This window comes from Choloepus didactylus, chromosome 9, assembly GCF_015220235.1.
Source record: "Choloepus didactylus isolate mChoDid1 chromosome 9, mChoDid1.pri, whole genome shotgun sequence".
Classification (NCBI taxonomy): domain Eukaryota; kingdom Metazoa; phylum Chordata; class Mammalia; order Pilosa; family Megalonychidae; genus Choloepus; species Choloepus didactylus.
Genome location: NC_051315.1, coordinates 48082427 through 48108814, shown reverse-complemented (window position 1 = coordinate 48108814; position 26388 = coordinate 48082427). Strand labels below are relative to the sequence as shown.

At 34.6% G+C, this 26388-nt stretch overlaps 1 protein-coding gene across 5 annotated transcripts in view; it reads left to right on the top strand.

The window, feature by feature from the left end:
• Nucleotides 1-26388, top strand: part of LOC119544000 (CD302 antigen) — a 187225-nt gene that overhangs the window by 44967 nt on the left and 115870 nt on the right. For 4 of the 5 annotated variants that reach the window (XM_037848968.1, XM_037848964.1, XM_037848963.1 and 1 more), the window contains exons 14-25: nt 3785-3866; nt 4766-4831; nt 7195-7309; nt 10462-10497; nt 10825-11000; nt 11683-11750; nt 12039-12118; nt 12733-12872; nt 14643-14748; nt 14978-15138; nt 23145-23274; nt 24354-24580. In XM_037848968.1, coding sequence (XP_037704896.1) covers nt 3785-3866; nt 4766-4831; nt 7195-7309; nt 10462-10497; nt 10825-11000; nt 11683-11750; nt 12039-12118; nt 12733-12872; nt 14643-14748; nt 14978-15138; nt 23145-23274; nt 24354-24580 — 1387 coding nt within the window. The remainder of the gene's footprint in view (nt 1-3784; nt 3867-4765; nt 4832-7194; nt 7310-10461; nt 10498-10824; nt 11001-11682; nt 11751-12038; nt 12119-12732; nt 12873-14642; nt 14749-14977; nt 15139-23144; nt 23275-24353; nt 24581-26388) is intronic. The other variant, XM_037848966.1, reaches the window with a different exon arrangement.

Here is a 26388-nt window from a genome sequence, read left to right as displayed (position 1 = left end):
AATTCTAGTTTGAGAGGGAATTAAAGACCCTTTCTTGGATGGTTTCATTGTTTCTGATAACATTTGCTGAGGGTGCCCTCCCTGTAATTAAAACTTTATACAAGTTCATTACGTAAATATTTGGAAAATATAATTAAGGAAATAAAAATCACCTCAAACCTCACTTCCCAGCTATAAACATAGTTAACATTTAGTGGAAGTCCTTTCCATTTTCTTCCAATGCTGTACATATAGTTTTTACAAAATTGATTTCCACAAAATGCACTGTTTAATTTTTTTCTAAGCACAAAAGTAATGCACATTGAATTTAGAAACAGAAAAGCACAAAGAAAGAAAAACATATTTCCATAATCTCTTTGTTCATAGGACCATATTTTTCCCCCTCTAATCCCCACAGCTAACACAATGCCTTGGACTGTGATGTCTGCTTAATAAATGTTTGCTCTATTAATAAAGAGACCACTTACCCGTGCTGTACTTAGAAAGAGAACACATTCTACTAATAAATCTACTTTTGTTGGAAAATGATTCTAAAGCTTACTCCTTGAAAGCTTAACTTTTATTGCAGGAATTGACCTTTCTCAGCAAGGTGTCCATTGCCCAATTTGTGTATTGCATGCCAAGGAGTTAAGTCAGATTACTGCTCTACTTCTCAAGATCTAAATTCCAAAACTATTTGTATTTCAATGAGAAGGATTTATGGGGCACTGAGTCATTAACACTCTAAGATCTTTACACCTCTTTATGGCAATCAAGAGGGAAAGCCCATTGTAGAACAAAAATATTCAGAGGATTAGAGAAGAAAGTCTTGTTTGCAATGCCATTGCTGCTATGTACACTGCCTCCTGTGATGTGGCATGAATGGATTTAGATATAAATCTAAGGCTTTCCAGACTAAACACCCTCATCACATAATATTTATGGGGAGTTATGGAGGAGATACTGTTTTTCTTAGAAAACATGCAGCAGCAAATTCAATTGGAAAGTAGGAATTTTAACCCAAATACACATATTAACCTTTATGCATTGTCTTTTTAACCTAATAGCTTTAAAACCATATACTTAGTGCTTGAAATAAAAAAAATGTATAAAGAGAGAGCAAGCGAGAATCTCAGTTTGGTTTGATTCCTCAGTTGTGATCAGGTACATTTTTTTCCTCAAATTTCTGAAGTCCACGATAGAGGTGTGCAGTGGTTAATGTGAGTTCCAATTTCTTCTTACCTTTATCTGCTTATAACTAAACCAGGTCAAATCAGAGACAAGTTATGGTTTAAGAAATAGTTTCCATCTCTTACCACAAAAAACACAAGTAGCTACTGCTTTCTATATTTATGATTCATGAGTGAATCCTTCAAAATGGAAGCTGAAAACTAGAATTTCTGTTGAAATGAAGTTCAATCTCAGCGAGTAGTAAAGATTGGAAATTTTGCACAATTGTGCCAATTGTTCTCTAGGAAACTGCTCTTGGAGACACAGCAAAGGAGCAGAAATGGGTTTGAAAACAGAGAAGTTTCTAAGTGAGAGGAGGTGGAGCCATTGGCTAGGAGAGGACTGACTGGGTGGGAGCTTGAGAACCACAAAAAAGATTGGGGATAGACCTCTGAGGAGGCTGCCAGTGGGATATGACTATAGATTAAATTCAGGTTACAAGTGATCTTTGATCATTTTCTTGGTTGTGCTATTGATTGTGTAAAGAAGATAAAATATCTAATGCTTACCTTAGGGTAACACAGAATTCTGCACAAATTCCCTAGGCCCAAATATAAAATGTGCAAAGATTTCAGAGAAATAAAGTTAGATCCCAAAATGAGTATGAGGAAAGAAACTTAAGCTCCTCTTTATTTTAGCACCTGGCTTTGTTATGCTGTATATGGCAATTGCCTGAACCCTATGGTTCAGTAAGCCAACATTCAGGCAGTATGATAAATTAGAAAACTGGTAAGAAGGCTCTGATGTGTTGAAGATACTAATTGCAAATCCCTCTTATTGCTGCTACATTAAAAATGGACTTAACTGTCTCCATTGGATTTATTTTAATTCTGCAATTGCTCTTTCTCTAGGATAGAAAACAGTATAACAATAGAAACCAAAAGGGGACAGTCCTTATATACCATTGTAATAAGTTGAAATTCCTGAGGTTAAAAAGGAGGAAAAGTGTTTATTAATATTGAAATATGAGGGAATGTTGAACAAACGAAAGAGATAAAGAAAAATAATTATTTTATTGAAATGTGAGAGATTCATTTAAAATCAAGGTTGCTCCAGCTGTTGATTCACTAGTAAATTTTGTAAAAATGCATACTTAGTGTATTTCCTGGTAGGTTTTGCAGCTGTACATTCCATATATTCAACTGAGCTTGAGAGTAGGGATTGGTTTTAGATTGGGATACTATCTCATGCATAATTTATATTGTATTTATGTATATTACATTTATCTGTATTATGTATGTGTGTATATATATACACACACACATTTGTTTGTTGATAATATATACTGTGTGCCATTAGAAAGTTAAATTATATAGAATATGTTCTACTTACTAAGGCCTAAAAAGATAAAAATTTTGGAGAACATTTTCAAGTGGGTGAGAAATATTGTAATGGTTCTGTCATTTCTGTTGATACTGGAAATATCTCCCTGGCTATAGCATAAATTTATTTGAGGAGAAGGGATCACTTATAATTTTTGTTCCTGCCTCCTTATGTTTGTGTGTGTGTGTTTGTTTATTTATTTATTTATTTGTTTGTTTGTTTATTTTATCCTTGGAAGGCCTAACCTTTCTCCTCTAGGCCCTTCGGAATACTGGCACAACGTAACATTGAAATTGTGGCTAGAAAACAACACTGTCCATCCTCTGAAAACTGTCCAGTCTTTTGTTCTACCTACCTCACAAAATGTTTCCTGACTTCCTGCAGTCCACAATAATCTCTCTTTTCTCTGATCTTTTGTAGCACTTAAAACTTACACAACTCATTTGTTGTCTTTCAAAAATGCTCTTATCCAATTTTTTATTGGATAAACCTGAAACTGCTCTAAAATTAATGTCTATTTTTAAAATACTCTTACTTTTTTTGTTCATATTTATCTTGTCTCCCTGACTAGCTAATACTCCATTTGAGGGTCTTGTACATCTCTGTACCACCCAGTGTACTTAGTGTAATGCCTTGTACATAAAAGTATAATACTTATAAGTGATTAAGTATAATTACTGAAGTGATTGCTTAATTATATTTCTCTGGTATAATCCATAGAGTCTGGCACTTAGAAAGTACTCAAATACATGTTTACTTTAAACTTAATGGGCAGTAGAAATTAAATTATTTTTTTTAATCTTGTTTAATGAAAATGTAGCCAATGTTTTATTCTGCATTTTAGAGAAAAGAAATTTGACAGTGTTATAGACAAATGCTTTGAGGAAATACTATTGTGTTTATTCGAATCAGAAAACATTGTCTAATACTGAAGCACTGTGGTAAATTTTTGAAGTAATCACAATTTTTTTTTCCCTTAAAATTCAAAGCAGAGTAGTTTTTGCCTTTCATATGAAGAAAACAACTTAAATTTTGTTTTTATAAGTATGGTACTTTTTTTTATTGCTACCCCATATTAAGGATTCAGTTTCATTTCAGAAGTCTTTCTTATATGATTTGAAGCTGCTTTTTGGCCAGTGATAAGATCTTCTGAATAAACTTACATGTCTTAAGCACTTCAGACATGTGAATGCTAAATATTTTTGTCAAGTTTTTGTGCTCATATTTTTTTAATGCTTCCTTTTTTACATAGTGACCAGCGTTGGCTGTGGATAGGTTTGAATAAAAGGAGCCCAGATTTACAAGGATCCTGGCAATGGAGTGATGGTACACCAGTAAGTTAAAACTCTTGTTCTCAGTAATTTGGAAGAAGTGTTTGTTTCAGTAACAAGTAAGTTGATTGTTAAATAATACATCCACATACCAAAACACATGAAACTTAGGTAGATGTAGCATTATTGAAATGAGAATATACTCAATTATATGAAGTGGGGAAGAAACAAGTTACTAATCTCATTTTTATTTTAAAAAAAGTCTCATGTAATTTATTTATAGTCCAAAAACAAAAGTATTGGTCATCCTTGAATAGGATTACAAGTGATTTTTAATTTTTATTTGTACTGTGTATTTTCCTTTATTTTTCAATGAGAAGATTTTATCTTTACTATCTGAAAATATGAGTTACTTTGAAAAAAATTTATTAGTGGAAATAATTTGTTTTAGGGAAACCTTACAAAAGACTTAAGTATATTTCAAATTTTTACATTATTCTGAAGAGGTTTTAGGTAACTCTTACAGGAGCAAATTTTTTTCTTAAATTCTAAATAATGCCTCCACATTATCATAGCATCAATTCATTGTGTATTCTTTCTAAATGTAAAACTCCTTGGCTTTTTTTCAAATTGGAGCATATCTAAAATTAGTTAACTGAATAACTATTATTTCAACACGCAGAAAAAAATGGTTCTTCTGCAAAGTCAAGATTCTTTAACTCCAGTAGTAAACATAATACACCATTAAGCTCCATTTTTGAAACTGTGGCTTTTTTTAGTTTAGCAACTTACGGCATTTTCTAAGACCTCTCTTGATTTAGCATCCTGATATTAAAAAAGAGATGAACAAGTTTTCCTTTTGTGGCATGTGGATGCTTGAATTATTAACACTGCCTGAATTACATCTAAATTGCAAATGTTTGCATCAGCTTTAAATTCTTGAGCTTCTCTTGCCTTTACAGGTATCTACTACTATGGAAAATGAGTTTCAGCAGGATTATGACGTACGAGACTGTGCTGCTGTCAAGGTCAGTACAATAGGGAAAATCTGCATATTTATAAAATTAATCTGGCATCATGCTCAGTCAGGCAACAGATCCATGGAATGCCTTTTGTGTTTGGAGCATGATGTTGGGTGTGATGGGAGCCAGGAAGAAGTACACCTGTGACCCAGCCCTGAAGCAATCTAACTTACAGTCTACTTGGGAAGCCACAAAAGATGGCTCTCAGCACTATGCAGTAATGAGTTCCAAATGAGTGGGCAGAAGAGGGCTAATGAAACTGAGAAGAGGAAGTGATCACTGTGGCCTGTTTCCAGAAAGAAGTGGGACTTGAATTGGGCCTTGAAGGGTGGGTAGAGTTTGTACAGGTGGAATGGAGTGAAGCTTTCTAATGGAGACAGGTGGGAGTGGAGGTGGAGATGATAAGGCAGTGAAGAGAACAGAATAAACAGATCAAGAAGTTTTCATTGGTGTTGTGGTGGAAAACAAAGTTAGGGATAAGTTAAGGAGTTTGTACTTTTGGTTTTTGATTAGGGAGGGTGACAAGAACTAAGGAGGGTATAAGGAAGATTACTCTTGAGACTGATTTCAAGATGCACCAGATAGGATTGGAAGTTAGGCGTTTTCCTTTGCAGAATTCACTCGTTCATTCATTCCATTAGCAGTATGTCCAAACAGTCTGTTAGGAACTGGGGGATACAACAGTTAAAGTATACAACATTGTCCCTGTCTTCACAGAACTTGCAGGCCAGTGGGAGATAAAGACAAGTAAACAAGCAATTACAATACCATTGGGTAAGGGCTATGACAGGGAAAATACAAGTTTTACACAAGAACAAGGGTGTTATGGGAGAGTAATAATGATGATACTGCTGGCGATAGCAGCAGCATTTAACACTTCTTGGGTACTTTATGAGCTAAGCACTGTGCTTATCATGAACATACATTATTCCTCTTAATAATTGTGTGAGTTGAGTATGGGTACCATTTTCATCTTACAGAGGAAGAAATTTGAGCTTTAAGTACTTTACCCAAGGTTACGTGATTACAGAACTGAAATTTAAATCCACATGTGTGGAAATTTAAATCCACTTTGCTGTATGCTAGGCATTGGTAGAAACAGTCAGGAGGGTTACTGATTTATGGAGAAAATGTACATTTTATTTTAGATATTTTTAATCCAAGCTAGTGTAAGAAATATCTTATAGTAAATTGAAATCTTACAGGAGTTGAAGGAAAAGTGTATATTTAAAAAAAAGCAAAATAACAAGATAAATAAATAAATAAAAACAAAACCAAAAAAAGCAGTAGAGCCAAGAAATAGATTGTGAGAATTGCCACGACATAAAGTGAAAGAAGATGAGGATGGAGGAGAAATCTAAATAATATCTTTGCTATGCAAGCCCAATAAAGAGATTCAGGAAGAAGGTGGTTGACCAGAAATGTTACAGAACGATGGAGACAAATAAAAAGTGAGAAAGTCATCAGAAAGCACTATTTTCAAAGTAACAATTCTAGTAATAAACTGTATTATAGAACAGTTTATTGTAGAATTCCCATGTTAGCACTTGAAAAGGTGAAAAGGTGAAAGCGTCAGGGAAGCTTATGAAATTTCCCGGGATTGTCAAGAACATAGATATAGTGAACTATGTTCTTGTGTAAATAGAATTTCCAGTATGTGAAGAGATTTGAAAGTCTACCCAGAAAATAAATAAAAGAAACCCTGATGCAACCTGCATCAGGAACAAGCCCAGCCAAGGAGTGTTCTGTCAGGAGAATCTTATGTCTGCTGCCACTGTGCTCACCAGAATCCAACCATAAGGGAAGACAGTCCGAAATGATGGAAGCTGCTTCCAGGTCCTGCCTTCTTCTTTTCTCCTCTCCGCCCTTCTGGAGCTGCTGGCTGGAATTTGTAGTGAGTCATCTTGGACCACGTGCAGGGCAACAGCATCCCAGAAATGGCAGAACACCACCAGAGAAGGAATCTGGGCCGCTGATGATAGACTTCTTCTGTACTACTTTTCACAGATTGGATCATGGCCTGGTGTTTAGAAACCACTGAACTTAAGTGTCCTTTTCTAGTTTGGTCTTTTTTCAAATTTAAAGGTACAAGTTTATACAATTTTATGCCAGCAAAAAAAGATAAAAAAGATAATTTGCATTTGGAACATAAACATGCTTTATGATATTTTCCCTTTCTCACCTTCTTTGAAGGCTATTGCTCAGGCTGTTACTGTTTAAACACTCCATTCATTCATGTGTTCATTCATTAAACAAATATCTTAGGTGCTAGAGATAAAATAGAGATAAAGACTATAGGGCTTACAGTCTAGTATTTCATGAGGACCTCATGAACTTCAAAATATTTTGCAATCCTTTTCCCCTTTTAGGTCAATAATAGGCCATGGCGAAGAGGATGGCATTTCTATGATGACCGAGAATTAATTTATTTAAGGCCTTTTGCTTGTGATACAAAACTTGAATGGGTGTGCCAGATTCCGAAAGGTAAATGGTAGTTATTCCTTTTCACAACCTTTTCATTTTAGCATTGTGAATTCTGAACCAAAACTACCTAAGAAAGCATTTTAGTCTATAATTAAAATTAAGGAAAGCTTATGAAGATACAATAAATATTCTCACACACACCCCCACACACCTCCATCTGGCTCTCACTCCTAGTAGAAGGCTGGTTTGTTGAAATTGGATGAAACCTTCCTCTTTGATCATGGAAGAATTGGAAGAGAGAACAAAAATTTAAGGCTCATTTAGGCAGATTAAATTTTGGAATAAAAGATCATTTTCAAGTAAAAGAGTTGTGGCAGAGGGAATCCTTTTTGTTTTGATGAGAAATAAAGGATAAAATGAAGTTAAGGTGGGAAAGAATGAGGAAAGAACCAAGAAATAAAAATTTTTGAGGTCCTTACAAAATTGAGAAGAAATTTTCAAGAAATTCCAAAACTGCTAATACTTGAAGTAATTCAAATGCAGGAAACCAGTTAGATTGATAACAGAGTGTTCTGATGACAAAAAGGAGATAGGGAAGACTAAATAAGTATCTTCTTACTTAGCTTTTTACTAGGGAAAATGTTAAAAAGATTATAACTTCCAAATTATTTTTTAAGCAGACATATTGGACATACTAAATCAATTAGTGGTAAATGCACTGAAAGTTCTGAAATGAGTTTCTGAACTAAATGTAAACATATCTTTGAGACTAAAGGTATATCCACTTACAAGTTCTCAAAGAAACCTAAAAGTTACATGTAAGAAGATTGTACTTTTTCCTAATAAAAAGGCCACCATATTGCCATTAAGAGCTTCAGAAGTAACATCTAGTAATTTGCAAGCCTCTTCCACAAAGAGAAACTGGTGAATGACTAATAAAAGGGATTGTGTATGTGTGTGTGTGTGTGTTTGTTGACCTGAGTTATTATTGATTATTTGATTAAACCTGAATGAGGGACAAAGGAAAACCAATTTGGAAATCTTTTAAACAAGTGGAAAAGCGACTAATGTATACATAATTAATTTGGACAGTGTCTCTGGTTTGAAGCTTTGGTGGTGACACTCACATTGCTCTTTGGGGTTTGCTGCATGCCACAGAGATGTTTCACTGCTTCCTCCAAGTGTACCCTCATTGGTAGCTGCTACTGCTGCCTCAGTTTGAGAGGTAAAACAGACCCAACAGTTTATACAAGAGCAACCTTAGAAATGGCAAACCAGAAACCACAGGAAACATCACAAAGAGCATGTGGTTTTCTTTTTTCTTTTTAACAATAGAAGGGAATTAACTAACTTAGCAAATATAAATAGATTAATAAAACAAATAAATCTTCTAAATAATCAACCCTGTCCCCCACACACATACCCTGAAACAAAATGAAAAACTAAAGAACTTCCCGTGTCAGCCTATTCTCAAACATTTGAAGCAATCAGGAGTTCCAGGGTTTAAATTAACTGCCTTTGACAGTTCCTAAATTTCTAAGTTTTAATGTGTCCCATTGGCCCGAGTGGACATTTTCGTGGTCATTAGGGCAGCCAAAATCCATTCGGCTTCATGCTTCTGTGTTCACCTGTATTTTTTTATTTTCTTGAAGTAGTTTCCCTCTTCATTAGCCTAAATCACCATGATTTTCTCTCTGGCTCCTGCCTTTTTCATTACCTGATCCAACTGTTTCTAATCATACACCTCTTCTCTAAAAGAATTATTTGGCAACCTAAAATTTTTTAGTGGCCGTAACCACTATGGGATATATATAATTGAAAAAATTTCTTTTTCTTAATTGAAAAAGTAAAAAATAAGGCTCATAAATTTTTTTAGGAAAATTTCCCATTATACACTACCCAAACACAACTATTTTCATTGTATTTCTTGGTGAATTCCTTCCTACATACTTGTAATCTTGTATAAGCAGCATCTTGCATTCTACTTTTCTCACTATTTTAAAGAAATTAAAAAGTTAGGCACAGCTTCCCCAAACACACGAAGAGTCTGAAGTCTTTGACAAGATTACAGACAAGAAACTATGCATATCTTTAACTGGCTTACAGTATTACTGATGGAAATTATCCAGAACACAGAGAACTCACTCAGAGAGAGAACCCAAAGGTGGTGCTCATATGGGCAGTGCTCTGAGTCAGGTCTGCCAATGTGTTAGGCCCCAATACCACAGCAAAATCAGGAACTGTGATTTGACCTTGTAACTTCTAAGAGGAATCAAATTATATAATTACTTGCAATCAGTTTGACCTGAAGCCAGACTGAAGAGGGAGGGGAAAGCAACTAGCATCCCGTGAGGAACTGCCCTTTGTCTGGCGCTGTGCTGGGTGCTTCCTGATCGGTGATCTTAACGGTCATCTTCACACTATCTTTGTGATTTAGGTAGGAGAGTCTCATTTTTATACAGTCGAGAATTGAAGCTCAGGGGGCTAAGCAACTGGTCCACAGTCCCACAGCTGCAAAGTGTCAGAGGGCATTTAGACACCGCCCAACCTCAATCCATAATTCTTTGTAACATAACCATATTTCCTCTGTTCCATCCAAAAAGCCTGAATTGATTCTGATTATCTTCCCCCAAGTTTTCTCTCTCACTTTCTTAAAAGGTTCAAAACTGGATTATTGTACATTATTTCCAAGGGTGTCTTAGGAGATAACAGGCTCTACCAACCCTCAGGTATACAGAACAATTACTCAGATTCCATGGGGAAGTGGTTCCTGAATAACCTCATTCCACTATGATGATAATTTTGGTGTCTATTCCTTTGTGCTTCTATATAATGTATACAATATCATTATTTATTTATACATTCTAGTTATTAGTTTTATTTTCTCCATCTAATCTAGCCTAATCAATGAATTCATTAAGGTAGAGAAAACTTTCCTTTCTGATTTCTATGGTACAAGGTAGAGGACTGCTAGTAATATTTTATTAATATTTAATAGATCTGCCTTTTTATTGCCACTAAAATAGCTTTAGCATGGGTCCCACAAAATTAAAATTGAATTGATGGTAATACGAAACTAAATGGTCTGGCCAGAAGTGGATGAACTAGCAATACTGCAAGTTTTGTTGAGCTACGTTTGAACCTTACTTGTAGTAAACCATGATCTGTAATTGGATACTAAACTTAAGCCATTTGCTTTCTTCCTTATATAGGCCGCACTCCAAAAACACCAGACTGGTACAATCCAGGTGAGTTGAGAAAACTGAAATTTAGCCAAATCTGCTTTTACTTTTTCGGTAATATGTGTAATAAATTATTTAAGCCCAGGCTGATGTACCATCTTTTTCTCTATCACATCTTCAAGTAAGATAAAATATTTCTAGGCTGGTGTGGGATGAGGCTGGATTTTCCCCTCTTCGCTGGAGTATAGGAGGGTGGCAGAGTCCGTGGCTCAAGAAACCCTAATTCCCTGAAGTAAACACTGCATGGCCAGAGAGAGCCAGTCTTCTTGCTAATTAGAGGGTACAGGTTGGTTTGGTTTGCATAACTCTGGTATTCTTCTTCTTCTTCTTTAGAGCGTCCTGGAATTCATGGACCTTCAGTTATAATTGAAGGGAGTGAATATTGGTTTGTTGCTGATCCTCACTTAAACTATGAAGAAGCTGTCTTGTACTGTGCTAGCAATCACAGTTTCCTTGCTACTTTAACATCTTTTGCAGGACTAAGAGCCATCAAAAACAAAATAGCAAATGTAATTTTAAAAAATTGCATTTTAAAATATTTTTCTTATTTTTATGTTTATTCTATTGAAAAGTATTTTTAAAATATTGCCAAAATCTACAAAAGTTAAATGTTCGTAAAGTAAGATTTGGCTAACAACCAACCTCCAAATTCATTGTTTCATGTTGGAAATATTATACAGAATTGCTTAATGTTTTAAAATATTCAAGATTAATAATAAATGTCAATTTATAAGATGAACACCAGTAGATAATAATGTAAATGATCCTAATTGCTTGTCCCGTTTTTTTTTTTACTAAAAGTTGACTTTAGAGTTAACTTGAGTTTGTTTCTATTAATACTAACTATGCAAAATAACTTTCTTGAGGAAAAATAATTTGTATATTTTAAAACATAATTAGTTGCAGTAGGATCATTAATGTATTGGTTCTATTAATGTATTGGTTCAATTAATGTATGTCCATAATTATAGCAACCACATTTTCAGTATCTAAAATAGGGTCTGTGAATATAGAGAGACTTTCCAAACTACCTTTTTGTTGAAAAATCCTGTTTCATGTAATTTGGAGACCAAAGTAATGGAAATTGTTGTGGTTTATGGTTACTGTGGGACAGGGCATTTAAATAAAACTCTCCTAGAAAACTCAGCACATATAAGGATGTTTGCTTATTTATTTGTTTGTTTGTTTCAGATATCTGGTGATGAACAGAAGTGGTGGGTGAGAGCTACTGCGGAGGCAGCAGACCACCATTATATATAGTAAGTGACATTGTTGATTCTGCCTTTGTGAAGTTGTCATTAAAAGAAGTTCCAGATTCCCTGACACTAACTGGATTACTATTTATGGATGTTTAACTAGTTTTGAACATTAATCCATAAACTGCCCAGCTAGAGAAACCAAATGCTCTTGCCTGCTAGCGTCAAGAGAAAAGTGGTATAAAATAATGGCATTGACATTAAATTTAGAATTAAAGTCACTGACAGTAAAAAAACAGAATGGAACATCTGGTTATGTTGTAAGTTGTCAAATCTCTCGTTTTCTTTCAGCTCACGACATCCATGGCATCGCCTTCCTACAGTGTTTGGAAGGGAGTGCTTATACATGTCTGCCAAGACTTGGCTTAGAGGTAAAATTAATTCTGAATCCTTTAATGTTGATTGTATAAAATGTGAACGTCAGGTTCAACCACCAGCTTAATCTTGTTTTCCTTTTGATTATATGTTTGGTTGATTCATCTTATTCTGATTTATTGTTAATGACAATAGCTCAAATTCCAAATGTAAATAAGGTTGCTTTTCACTCTGTGAGTATTTTGTCTTGTTAAGCATATAGACAAATTTTGCAAAGATTACAGGCAGCAATTTTAATTCTTCCTGCCTCATTAGCTTTCCCTTCACTTCTCTTCCTACTTCCTCTCATAACTCTTTTAATGGTGTGATAGTTACACTGAATGTGTGCATTTTTATAGGCAATACTCACATGTTTTAACAGACTGATATGAATAATAGAAAATAAAAATGGCTAGAGAAGAAAGAGAATGCGTTTTAGCCATTTGGGGAAAAATCTATTTAAAGCAGCTTTTTTTCCTACTGGGTTGTTTTTAAAATGTACTAAATGAAAAAGTCTCATCACAGTAATCTTTTTTAAATTCTGTTTTATTGAGATATATTCACATACCATACAATCATCCACAGTGTACAGTACCATTCAACCACAGTAATGTTGCTTTTTATTTCTCAGACTTAAATAAGCCAGAAGATTGTAATATCAAGTTGCCCTTCATCTGTGAAAAATATAATGTATCTTCATTAGAGAAATATAGTCCAGAATCTGCAGCTAAAGTACAGTGTTCTGGAGATTGGATTCCTTTTCAGAATAAGGTAAAAGGAGAAGTGCTGCATTGTGTAAATGATTGCCTTCTTGAAGGTTGTGTGACTGATGACGTCCTGGCAACCCATGAGATAACTTCACTGACAGCCTCTGATATTTAAATATCCCATCTGACCTTCTACATTGCCAGAAACCATGGGTGGTATTAAAGGTTAAGTTTTAAGTTAGTCATGCCTATAGGTATTTCAAAGTGCAATGATTCTATTCTGTCTAGTACTTAAATTGTTGATGATAATACAGTGTTTCTATTCTGTTTAATACTTAAATTGTTGATGTTTATCTGGCAAAGGTTAGTAATTCATTGAATAGTCAGAATTATTTCTGTGGCATAGAGGAAACTGGTTAAATTTCTGACTGTTATATTCCACCCCCACCCCACACACCCTTGCTACCCAAGGAAAGCATCTGCCAACCAAATTAGACCAGCATTTCCCAAACTACTTTTAGGGAATACACATATGCTACAAAATGTATTGATCTTGCCTCTAAAGGGGGGGTTTATTATTCAATAAGTTGGAAAATGCTGCATTTTATATCTCCCTTTTTGAGATGCATAATCCAGATAGGTATATGTATCTATTAGGAATTGCATTTGGCTGCTAAAAACAGAGGCTGCTACAGTATGTTAAAATATTTATTCTCTCACATAAAAGAAGTCTACAGTTAAGCAGGCTGAGGCTGGTATGCAGTCTCAATGAAATCCTCAAAACCAGCCTCTTTTTGTGTTTCTGTTCTGCCATCCATGACATAGGGCTTCCATTCTCCAGTTCAGGTCCTTTCTCTATGGGTCTTTCCTAGAAGCCCCAACTAGTTACTTTGCTTATATCTCATTGGTCACTCCTATCAGTAAGGAAGCTGAGGAATGTTTTTTAGCTAGGTACATTTCCATCCCTGAAAATACGAAGATTCTGTTAGGAAGGAGGAAGTGGAGAATGAATGGTGGGTGGGCAAGCAGTGATCTCTACCACAGTTTATTAAGGAGAGGTCTATAATTAAGAAGCCTAATAACTTTATTTAATCTAGCATTCCTCAAACTTATTTGGCTACAGAACATTTTGAGGAGGTAGAATATCTAAAAATATTTTGTAGACTGTTTTAAGGAACACAATTTGGGATGTACTACTCTACACTAAAGTTGTTATTATGTCATAAAGAGAAAAAGAGTTGGTTGCTTCTGACAGTGGAAAGCATCCTTAGTAAAGTTAAAATACTGGAGTTATACTTTGATCTCTTAAATTAGGACAGTTCTTTTTTTCTTGGTCTACTTCTTACATCAATACTTTGTTGCTTAAATTTGAGTTAAAATGTTCTGTACATAGAGAGGAGATTTATTTTAAAATGTGTTTTTTTGATGTAAGGAGGTGATGATTAAAAGCACAGACTTTGAAGTCAGATGAAACCGTATCAAAATGCTGACCTTACTACTTAATGGCTCTGTCACTTCTTGGTAAAGTTACTTAATTTCCCTGTAGCTCAGTTTTCTCATTTGTTTTGAGAATTAAATGAGATAATGATATGCAAACTGCTTAGCAGATAGGAAGAACTTAACAAAGGGGAGATTAAAAAAAAAAACAATGTTTGTATACCACTCTTCAGTTTAAATTGAGAGTATAAACCTGCATTCTTATGTTACTAGTCTGTAAATTTCTGTATCTTACAGACTGAAAATTAGTAGCCCTCTAAAAGAAGAGGTATTTACTTCCTGTGTTAGCTTCCTCATGTCTAGAATTTTATGATTCATATGTATTCTTTGTTTGCAGTGTTTTCTAAAGCTCAAATCCAGCTCTCTTACATTTTCTCAAGCAAGCCATACTTGTCATACCTATGGTGGCACCCTTCCTTCAGTGCTGAGCCAGAGTGAACAAGGTAGTAGAGCTGTTTTGGAAACATTCTGATCTTGGGGCCAGCTTAGTTGTGGAGGCTGTGGGGAATTAACATGTAAAAACAATCTTATTAAACTAGTTTTTACAAAGCAGTTTTACTTTATAGACCCAGCCTGTCCTGAGAGTTGGATAAGCAAGAAGTATCCATTGACATTTTTGGTATATCTTTAATTTGAACAAGTCAAAGGCTTAAAAAATTTTCTTTCTAACAGATTTTATTACATCCTTGCTTCCTGATATGGGAACTACCTTATGGATTGGTTTGCGCTGGACTGCCTATGAAAGGATAAACAAATGGATGGATAACAGAGAGCTGACGTATAGTAACTTTCACCCATTATTGCTTAGGTGGAGGCTGAGAATACCAATAGATGTAAGTTTTTTGTATCAGTAATCTATATAGTTCTGTGAAGTATTTGAGTCTTCCATAAACTATTGGATAAGAACAAGGGTTTATTGTATGATTCCATTTATATAAAATGTCTCTAATCTATGGAGATAGAAAGTAGATTAGGGGCTTCTAGGGGCCAAGGGGAATGGAAGAATTGGGATGTGATGGCTAAAGGGTATGGGATTTCTTTTTGAGGTGCTGAAAATGTTCTAAAATTGATTAGGGCAGTGATTGCATAACTCCGTGTATATGCTAGAAACCATTGAGTTGTATATTTTAAATGATTAAATTGTATGGTATGTGATTTATATCTGAATAAAGCTGTTACCAAAAATGAGGAAGGAGAAAAGGAAGGAGGAGAAGGAGGAGGAAGGGGAGGAGGGGGAGGAACAACAACAACAATAGGGGCTTTCCCAGCCTTTAGTCGGATGCCCAAGCTTTTCATAGTTGCCTCAGATTCCATAATGCTCATTTTACAACCTTAAAATTATCTAATGGTGATTTGAAAATAGAAGCAAAATTAAATGTTTTACTTAACATTTTACTTAAATGTTTTACTAAAAGAAAAGAGGGCATTATGTTGACAGTAGGCATCTGACACCATGACATTGCTGCCCTTTGCTTCTGTTCTTTCTACTTGCTGGATGCAGATCACTTTTTGCCCAAAAGGCAAAGACTGAAAAATTAACATAAAATTCAAATTCCAAAACCATGTCCTAGACAATAATCAACTGATGTTCTTGATGCAATGTAACTTTTCTGAAGGTGATTAGACATTTGTGGCAAAGGAAATTCTGAATCATGTGTAGCTATGTACAATGTAAAGATCAAAATAATTGACTCCCCTACCTCATACCATACATAAAAATTAGCTTGAAATGGTTCAGTGATCTAAATATAAGAGCTAAAACCATAAAATTCTTAGAAGAAAGCATGTGGGGCAGATCCTCAGGACATTGTATTAGTCAATGGATTCTGAAATGTGACACAAAAAGCTTGAGCAACAAAAGAAAAATAGATAAATTTGACTTCATCAGAATAAAAAACTTGTGTGCGTCAAAAGACATTATCAAGACAGTAAAAAGACAACCAATAGAATGGGAGAAAATACTTGCAAAACATATATCTGGTAAATGTTTAATATCCAGAATATATAAAGAATTCCTACAACTCAACAACAAAAAACCAAACAACCCAAAGGACAAAAGACTTGAATATACATTTCTGCAAAGAAGATACACACATGGCCAATAAGCACATGAAAAGATGCTAACCATGCAAATCAAAACCATAAGATATCACTTCACACTCACTAGGATGGCTATTATATATTTTAAAAAAGGAATATGAGAAGTGTTGGCAAGGACATGGAGAAATAGGAACCCTCATACCTTGTTTGTGGGAATGTAAAATGGTGTAGCTGTTGTAGAAAACAGTTTGGCAGTTCCTCAGCAAGTTAAACACAGAATTTACGTATGACTAGCCATACCACTTCCAAAGAATTGAAAACAGGGACACAACAGATATTGTACACCAGTGTTTGTAGCAGCATTATCCACATGAAGACATCATGTTGCATGAACTAAGCTAGTCACAGAAGGACAAATGTATGATTCCACTTATCTGAAATATCTAGAATAAGCAAATTCATAGAGACAGAAAGTAGATTACAAGTTACTAGGGACTGGGTGGGGGTTTGGAGAATGCGTAGATGGGGAGTTATTTCGTAATGGGCACAGAATTTCTGTTTGCGATGATGAAAAGGTTTCAGGAATAGATGATGATGGTGGCACAATATTGTCAATCTATTTACTACCACTGAATTGTAAAATGAAAGTGGTTAAAATGAGAAATTTTGCAATATATGTTACCACAATAAAAATGTAAATAATAATATTTTCTTATTATGGAAAATTTGTAAATTTGAGTTAACGTAATGAAGAAAAATATCAATTCCAATCCTATTTATACTTAGGCCAGTGGCTTTCAGATTTTTAACGATGATCCATTGTAAATAATGCATTTAAATCATCATCCAATACATAGATAGAGATTTAATACAGAATTGAAACAAGAGTTTCAGGAAATAATAGTTACCTCACAGGTTATGCACACTGATATTTTCCCTTTTCTTCCCTCCTCTCCTTGCCTCTCTCCTCTCCCCCTCTCCTATTTCATTATCACAATCTTTAGTCAAGATCCACTGAATTCATTTCATGACCTATTGAGTTTCAAACCCTATTTGAACCCACTATGAAGGTCTTCAGCATTTTTTCCTCCAGGGTTTTTCCAGTACCTTGTTTTCTTGACATAGATGATATCATAGTATATATAGTGCTGTGTTCTGCTTTTCCCACTTAATATCATACCATAAGCAGTTTCTTACGGCATTAAAAGATCTTGAGCAGCATTTTAATGGTTGCTTAAAAAGATCTCCTAGATCAGCATTTTCATGGTCACACAACATTTCTTGATCAATACCCTATCATATACCTAAGCCAGTGTTGTATGTTCAAATTGTTTGCAGTTTTGCACTATCATAAATGAACATCTTTGTGCATGCATTTCTGCTTATATTTCGGGTTACCTCTTTATGATAATTTGAAAGTTATATAGCCACATCAAAAAACAGAAGTAATTTTAAAGCTCTGTTTAGCAAACTTTCCAGAAAAGTTGTACAAGTTAATATTTTTGTCATTAGTATATTGCAATTGCCCTTCTACCTCACCAGCATTTGAATAATTTCTAATATTTATTAAGCATTTAACATGTGCTGGGCACTCTACTAAAGTATCACATGCATCATTTCATTTAATCTGCACAATAGATGTGAAATAGATACGTTATCCCTACTGTATCTTAGAAATGTAGGAACAAACATAGAGTCATGTAACTTGCCTTGAGACCATGCAGGCAGTGCATGCAGAGTTGGGATTTAAATCCAAGTTGCAAGAGTCTGCAGAGCCAGCGTTCTGAAATTCCCTACTTCATTGCCTCTAATGAGCATTTTCTTTTAAAAAATTCATGCTAATTTGATACCTGAAATGAGATTGTATTTTCATTTATATTTCTCTGATTTCTAATGAAAACACACTTTTACTAGTTCAATAATTTGTATTTCATTAAGTGTGAATGTTTATTTTTTGCCAATTTATCTGTCTTCATGTAAACATTAAATGGGCTGACCTTTTGTTTCTTGTGTTTATTGCACATTTTTTTTTTAATATGGTCAAATCTGTTTATTTCCTTTTTTCCCGTTTATTGCTTTTAAGTTAGAAAGTCCTTCATCATGTAAAAGTTAGTACTATGTCTATAATTTCTTCTAGTTTTGTTTTATGGATTGCCTTCCCCCCCCCACACACAGCATGGTGTATCCATGGTATATGGTATATTTTGTTAGTGAATACTTAATCCTTTTCCCTACTCCTAGCCAGTTGTCCTGGCATCATTTATTGCATATACTTCCATTTGTTAAAAGTGATGTAGGATGCCTCCTTTATCATATATGAAGTGTATATATACAATAATATGTATATGTATATATTTTATATAGCTACTACACTGATCTAAATATTATAATTTTGCCATATTTTAAAAATATAATAAGATTTGTCATCCTTTACTTATGACTTTAAGAAATATTTTTAGCTCTTCTAGACCATTCTTCCAGACTAATCTTAGAAATGTTTAGCCAGTTTCCGACTGCAGCAATTAAATTAAAAACTCCTAATGGTGTAGCCTTTCTGGAGATCACTGTGGTGGCTCTACAAGAAGCTGAGTATGTGGGGCCATAAGGTCCTACAACCTCATTATGGGGTATGTATTTGGAAGGTCAGAGAGCGGAGACATGAATGGACATTTGCACACTGGTGTTTATAGAGGCAGTATTCATGATTTGTAATGGGTGGAGGTGGCCTCAGGGTACACTGATTGAGGAACAGAATGGTGAACTGTGGTGTATGCATACAATGGAATATTGAGGAACTACAAGAGAAAGGGTGAAGCTGTGAGACACCCAGTGAGGTGAATGGATCCTCTAGACAGCACGTTGAATGAAGTACACCAGAAACCAAGGCAAACTCTATAATGCCTCACCAATATGAACTGACTACGATGTGTCAACTCAGAATTGAATCTTAGAGCACAGCCTAACAGGGAAGAGATTATTGTAATGGTCCCTAGACTGTAAGCTCGTAACAGCAGTCAAATCTATTCCTGGCCCCTATGAAGCTTGTTGCTGCAAACTCTGAGATGTTGATCCCTTAATGTATAACCTGATTGGTCTCTGGAACATTGGGTATCTGTGTTACACCTGAAAGTCAGAGCTAGAGCTCGGCAGATATGAATATCAGTATTAACACATACAGCAACTGTTTAAAAAACAAAACAAAACAAAACAAAAAACAGCTGAAATGGAGCCCAGACTTCAATTAGAGATATGAATAAAGCAGATCTGGTTAAGGCTAGAGCAAATCGGTCCAAAGGGTAAAGGTTGAAACTGACTGTTTTCAAACTTCAACTTCCATGTGAGACCAAGGGAAGAGATGTTTATTTGATGTAGGATCTGTATTTTCTAAACAATATAACTTCTACAGTCAGTTTGATCAAACACTGCAATTACATGGAACTTTGAATAGGAAGTGAGCTATGGTAGGTCTGTATAGATTAGAATGAAATAGCAATACATCCTAAAGTAATTTGGGTAGAGAATAAAAGTATATATTCAGGGCCCCCCTGAAGAGCTGGGGAGGATGCAGAGGTGTTGGACTTCCTCACCTGGATTGTTGCTGATGTTCTCACAAACATTGGGGACTGATGGATTGATGTGCTGAACCCTCTGTCTTGGGGCTGGCCCCTATGAAGCTTGTTGCTGCAAGGAGAGGTTAAATCTGCTTATAATTGTGCCTGAGAGTCTCCCCCTGAGTTGCTCAGATGTGGCCCTCTCTCTCTAAGCCACCTTGGTGGGTGATCCAGCTGCCCTCCCTCCTACATGTGACCTGACTCCCAAGAGTGTAAATCTCCCTGGCAACGCAGGGGATGAATCTGGACCCAGCAGCGTGGGATTGAGAACATCTTCTTGACAAAAAGGGGGATGCGAAATGAAACAAAATAAAGCTTCAGTGACTGAGAGATTTCAAATGGAGACAAGAGGTCACTATGGTGGACATTTTTACGCACTACATAGATAACACTTTTTAGGTTTTAATATATTGGAATAGCTACAAGTAAATACCTGAAACTACCAAACTCCAACCCAGTAGCCTTGACTCTTGAAGACAATTGTATAGCAATGTAGCTTACAAGGGGTGACAGTGTGATTGTGAAAACCCTGTGGATCGCACTCCCTTTATCCAGCGTATGGATGGATGAGTAGAAAAATGGGGACAAAACCTAAATGAAAAATAGGGTGGGATGGGGGAGGTGATTTGGGTGTTTTTTTTTTTTTTAATATTTTATTCTTATTCTGATTCTTTCTGGTGTAAGGTAAATGTTCAAAAATAGATTGGGGTGATGAATGGATGAATGCACAACTATAAGATGGTACTGTATGATTGTATGGTATGTGAATATATCTCAATAAAACTGAAATAAAAAAAAAAAACAATTCCTAATGGGAATTTGACTAAGTTTGGGGGAGCATTAACATCTTTTTATTGCTCTTTTGATTTAGGAATATGGTATAGTGTATTTCTCCACTTATCCAAGTCTTCCTTTAAATCCCTCAGTGAAGTTTTATAATTCTCTCTTTTTGTTGTTGTTGTTGCTATTGAGAATGGCAGTTTTTCCTTCATTTTTTAATTGATATGTGGGAAAACTATTGTTTTTGTAATGTTTATTTCATAGGTATCTGTCTTAACTAAAAACTCTTATTCTCGGAGTTTTTCACTAGATTTTTGGGGGCTTTCTAACTAGATAATCATAAGTCTGCTGTAACAGTGATCTTCCTTTCTAGGAGTTACCCCTCTTATTTCTGTTTCATGCTTTGGTACAAGTACTAGGACTTCTAGAACCATGGTAAATACCAAGAATGATGGACTATTCTAAGCTTGATGTAGACTTTCACAGGGCTGTTCTGCAGTCATTCATTGTAAATTATGGTGTTGGCTCTTGGTTTAAGATATGTCATCCCATAACGAGCTATTTAGAATTTTAAATCAGGAAATAAGGGTTGGATTTTATAAAATTTATTTTTGCCATCTGTTGAAATTGTCATATAGGCCTATTGATATGTGGTATAATATATAATATAATACATGTGGTATAATTTATATTAGACCTTCTTTATATTCTTGTCATAAAATCTAGTTGCTCAAAATGGATTATTATTTTACTCTTCTATAGAATTAGATTTATTAGAATTTTATTTGGGAAGTTTTTCATCAGTGCTCGTTGAGGTAATTTTTTATGCTATGTATTTTTTTCTGGTTATATTGATTCCATAAGATGAACTGGATTGCATTTTGTCTTTTCTGTGGTCTGTAACTTATTACTCAGCCTGGGAATTATTTTTCCCTGAAAGTTTAAAGGAACTACCTACAAAACCGTGTGATGTTAACACCCTTTTCAGAGATCGTTCTCTAAGAATGAAGGGATTTGGCTCAGAGTTGATGGCCTAACCTCTGGTCCAGCTGCCTGAGTTTGAATTCCAGTTCAGCTGTTTCCTATACCTTTGGAAGTTTGCTTAACTCTTTTTAAATCTTACTTTCTCAACTGTGAATTGCTGGTACTGTTGGGCCTACCTCATAGGGTCAGTGTAGGATTACATGAGATAATTCATTGAAAGTGCCTAGCATATAGTAAAAAAAAATTAGCTATTATTATTTAGTTCAGTTTTCTCCAAAGTTATTAGTGCATTTTGATGTTTCTACTTCCCTTTATGACAGTTATATTAATTTGGATTCTTTTTTAGAAAGTTGTCTATTTCATGAGATTTTGAAATGTCTTACAATAGAGTTACTATGGTATAACCTTTATACATCTCCGTATCTTTATAAATCTCTCCTATTTTGATTGTGTTTTTGCTTTTTTAAATTTAGATTTTATAAAAACTGGTGTGTGTCATTGGTTTTTTCCTCCCCCTTCTCTACTCTTCACTCTTATTGCTTGAGATATATTTATTAATACACTTGTAAAATTTTCTGTTTCATCGTATTTGCTTTTGTTTTTAATCTCCTTTTTCCTGTTTTTCTTGGAGTTATGTATTGTTCATTTCTAATATCCTATTTTGAATTCTTAGTTCAATTTTTCTTTAAAAATAGAAAATACCTTTAGTAAAGTTTTTACCTATATTGCTTGTTTTGATATTTCTCATTTTTATTCTCCCTGTAGTTATTGTCTTTCATTTTAGATTTAATATTTATTTTTAATGTATTTTTAAAATCTGTAGTTCCTGTTCTTATTACTATTCTTGTTTTTCTAAGGGTGATATGTTTTAAACATACAGAAATGTATACAGACAGTATACTTTGAATACATTTTTTTCCTAGTACTATTGATTAGTGGTCAGAGAATGAAATCTAGATTTTTAAATAATTTATAGAGGTTTTCTTTGTGGCTGGTGTAAGGTCAGTGCTTTAAGGTGTATTCTCTGTTGTACACAGTTTATCATTACAAAAGGTTTGTATACATCTATTAGAGATGAATTAGTAATCATTACTTTTTTGCTTACTTGAACTGTCGAGACTGATAGCAGAGTTTTAAATACTACCACAGTTGTGCTTTCTTGTTATTTCTAACAGGTTTTCTTTATGTTTGAAGATGTATTTATTAATATTGCCATTGCTTTGTTTTGTAATTTCTAAGGTTAATTGCTTTTCCCCATGCTTTGGAGGTTTTTTAGGATTCTCTTAGTAATTTCAAGGTCAGCTCCTTCACAGTATTTTTTTCCAGAGGGGAAAATCCTCTCTGAATCTGCAGTTATCTTGATAGAATCTTCAGGCTATTGGTTTTATGATTGCTTATACATATATGATGCCTTTTTTGTTCAGATTTTTGATGAAGAGTCCAACTACCATTGTGCTCTAATGCTCAACCTCCAAAAGTCACCTTTTACTGGGACATGGAATTTTACTTCCTGCAGTGAACACCACCCTCTGTCTCTCTGTCAGAAATATTCAGGTATAGATTATTATCTAGATAAATATGGTATTTGATGCTGTTAGATATGTACTGTACTTTTTCAGAAAAATATTTTAAATGAACTTATATTAATTTGTAATTATATAGTTTTCCATAAAATTTGCCCTTGGTTAAATGCAAATTGACTCAGTGGGTCAGATTATCCCAAATAGAATGTGATTTTTTTTTTTCAAGTACCATTCCCGTACTTAAATGTCAAAGATAAGTATCCCTTGGAAAATGTCAGTAGTAGTTGTCTATTTTATACGTTATTGTTGATTTTGTTTTCTTTTCTACTTCGGAATTTTTCTACTTTCCATCATGGGAAAGTAAGGGGGGAAATTATGTTTTTTAATTGAGTGCAGGATAAACATTCATTATTAAATTTAGCACTAAAAAATAAAGGCTGTGAAGCACTATAAAGGATCAATGTCTATGCCTTCCCATATTCCAAATAAAAGTAAAATGTGTGTTTAAAAAGAGGAATCATATTTCAGAAAGATGTTTTTAAGGTATTAAATTATTTCTGTTTGATTGCAATGAAATTTTAACAAATGATGTAAAAAAAAAAACCTTTATCATGTAATAAGAACCTGAAATAGATATTCCATGTATTTCTGAAGAACTCTTTTGCTAAATTAATTTTTACCCGTTTGTCCCACAGATTTTAATAATTGCCTTATTCAGATAAATACTGTAAATCAGTCAGTCATTCATATATGTGTTCTTATAGGTGGTTTTGTGCATGTTAACTCTGCTAGATGTAAGCTTTGTAAGGGGACACTTAATAGCTTTCCTTGTTGAAGCAATTCAAACAGAGGAAGTATTTGGCACCAACCTGAAATGATAATCTTATTACAGGTTACTTCTTTAAGTACAGATTTTCTCCTTCCCAAATCAGATCAACTAAACAGAATTTTTGTTTTAATTTTAGACATATATAAACTATATATACCTAGTTCTTTAACCCAACACCTGAAATAGATCAATAAATAATATCTAAATTAGTTAGTATTGGGAGAAATTTGAAAAAATGTCCCATGACCTACAGAGTGAGGGTTTTGTTGTTGTTTACACAGAAATTGAAGGCAGACAGACATTGCAGAATGCTTCAGAAACAGTAAAATATCTAAATAATCTGTACAAAATAATCCCAAAGAGACTGACTTGGTACGATGCTCTAAAGGAGTGTCGAAAAGATAGCATGCACCTGGTGAGCATCACGGACCCATACCAGCAGGCGTTCCTGACCGTGCAGGCCGTCCTTCGTAATTCTTCTTTATGGATTGGACTCTCCAGTCAAGACGTAAGTTTTCAGTCTCAACTGCTGGGATTGGGCAAAGAAATGTGACATTTTTCTTATTGTGTATAGCATCTCCCATACAAGACTAAAAGAAACTGAAGATCTTGAAATCTTATTCCAGTGAATGGACTTTATGGCATATGTGGTTTTTAGTAGCAATTATCTTTCCATTATTAAAAGATCTGGTACTTTATTTCTTAAATGAGGAAAAGGCTCTAGTGGACATAGACACGATTTTATTTTAATCACAGGCTGAGCTGGGATTAGGAACTGCCATATCTCTTCAGCCAATGAATAGGCAAGATGACGGGAAAACATAAGAAATTAGATGGGCTGGGAATGTGGGAGCACTGTGGATTGTGTTGAAGAGTCCTTTTCATCCCTTTCAGAATCAGCAGAGTGAAATTAAGACACTCTGAAAAGGGATTAGAGTAGTGTTTCCCCACTTCTTAAGCCATGATCCTTTATACATGTCTTAGGTGCTTCTTACTCATTTCAGAGCCTAGCCAAGAATGCTAGTCTCTTATTAATTCCCAACACTAGACTAGGTACAGGTAGCATGAACAGCGACATTTTATATAGCTTTTGCTATAGATAAATTGGGAATGTTTTTGATACAGTATTGCTCTAGGCATTGTAGGCCTTTTTTTTTTTTTTCCTCAAGCTTCTATGTGATAATTTGATACTCTGCTCAGTTGCGATGTGTTGAAGGATTGAGGGGTGACATAGTGGGCTGCCATATAAGGCTGCACACATTATGTACTACAGGTGGGGTCCTGTTTACATAGTTAGATAAATGTCACCTAAACCAGTATTCCTAATTCAATCTCAGAGGGTGGGTAATTGGTAGAGTAGGAGAGAAGAGTCTATTCCATTATGAAACAAACCTAAATTATGTATAGTTTAGGATAACCCTCAGTATATGAAGAGGGTTAAGGCTTCATGGATAAAATGTGATTGAAGACAATTTAGTCCTAGCACAAACCCAGAACTGAATTGGAGAATTAATGACAAAACTTCAAAATAGATCCAGAAGTAAACATTATCTTTGACAGACTCTGAATTCATTACCACTACATTTACCAGAATCTCAATTAAAAGAAGTATTTAGGAATAGCTTGAAGAATAGTGTCTCTGAGGCTCTGGATATTCTAAATTTTACCCACAAATCAAGCCAGATTATCAGGATGCTGCTTGCCCAGACTCCTTCCTAGCATTGCTTTTACATAGTTTCTCTTTGGTGTTTGGTATTTTGTAAAACCTATCATTGTTTTTTATTGTGAGGATGGTATTGTTACATTTCCTAGTTCCAGTTACCTTAAATCTTTTTGAAACAAAAATAATACTGTCACTGTAGAAAATTTGTAAAGTAAATTAAATTAAAAGGAGGCTAAAATCACCTATCATCTCAATACTTAGAGATAAATATTGTTTAATATTTTTGCATATGTCTTTCAACTTATTTTTCTATATACATATATTTATTTTTAAGACAAAATTGGGATCCCATTGTTTTGTAACTCCCCCCACCCCGCACTTAATGACTTTGGTCTGATTTCTTACCCTGTTTTCAGTCTTCACCCATGCCTCTCTTTTCCTTTTAGTCTTAATTTTAAAATATTCTTTATTTTATGGATTTTCATAAGCTGTCTGTTCTAGTTTACTAATGCTGCTGGGATGCAAAACACCAGAAATGGATTGGCTCTTACAAAAGGGGGTTTATTTGGTTACAAAGTTACAGTCTTGAGGCCATAAAGTGTCCAAAGTAAGTCCAGAAAACTCTGTTAGCTGGGAAGGCATGTGGCTGGCGT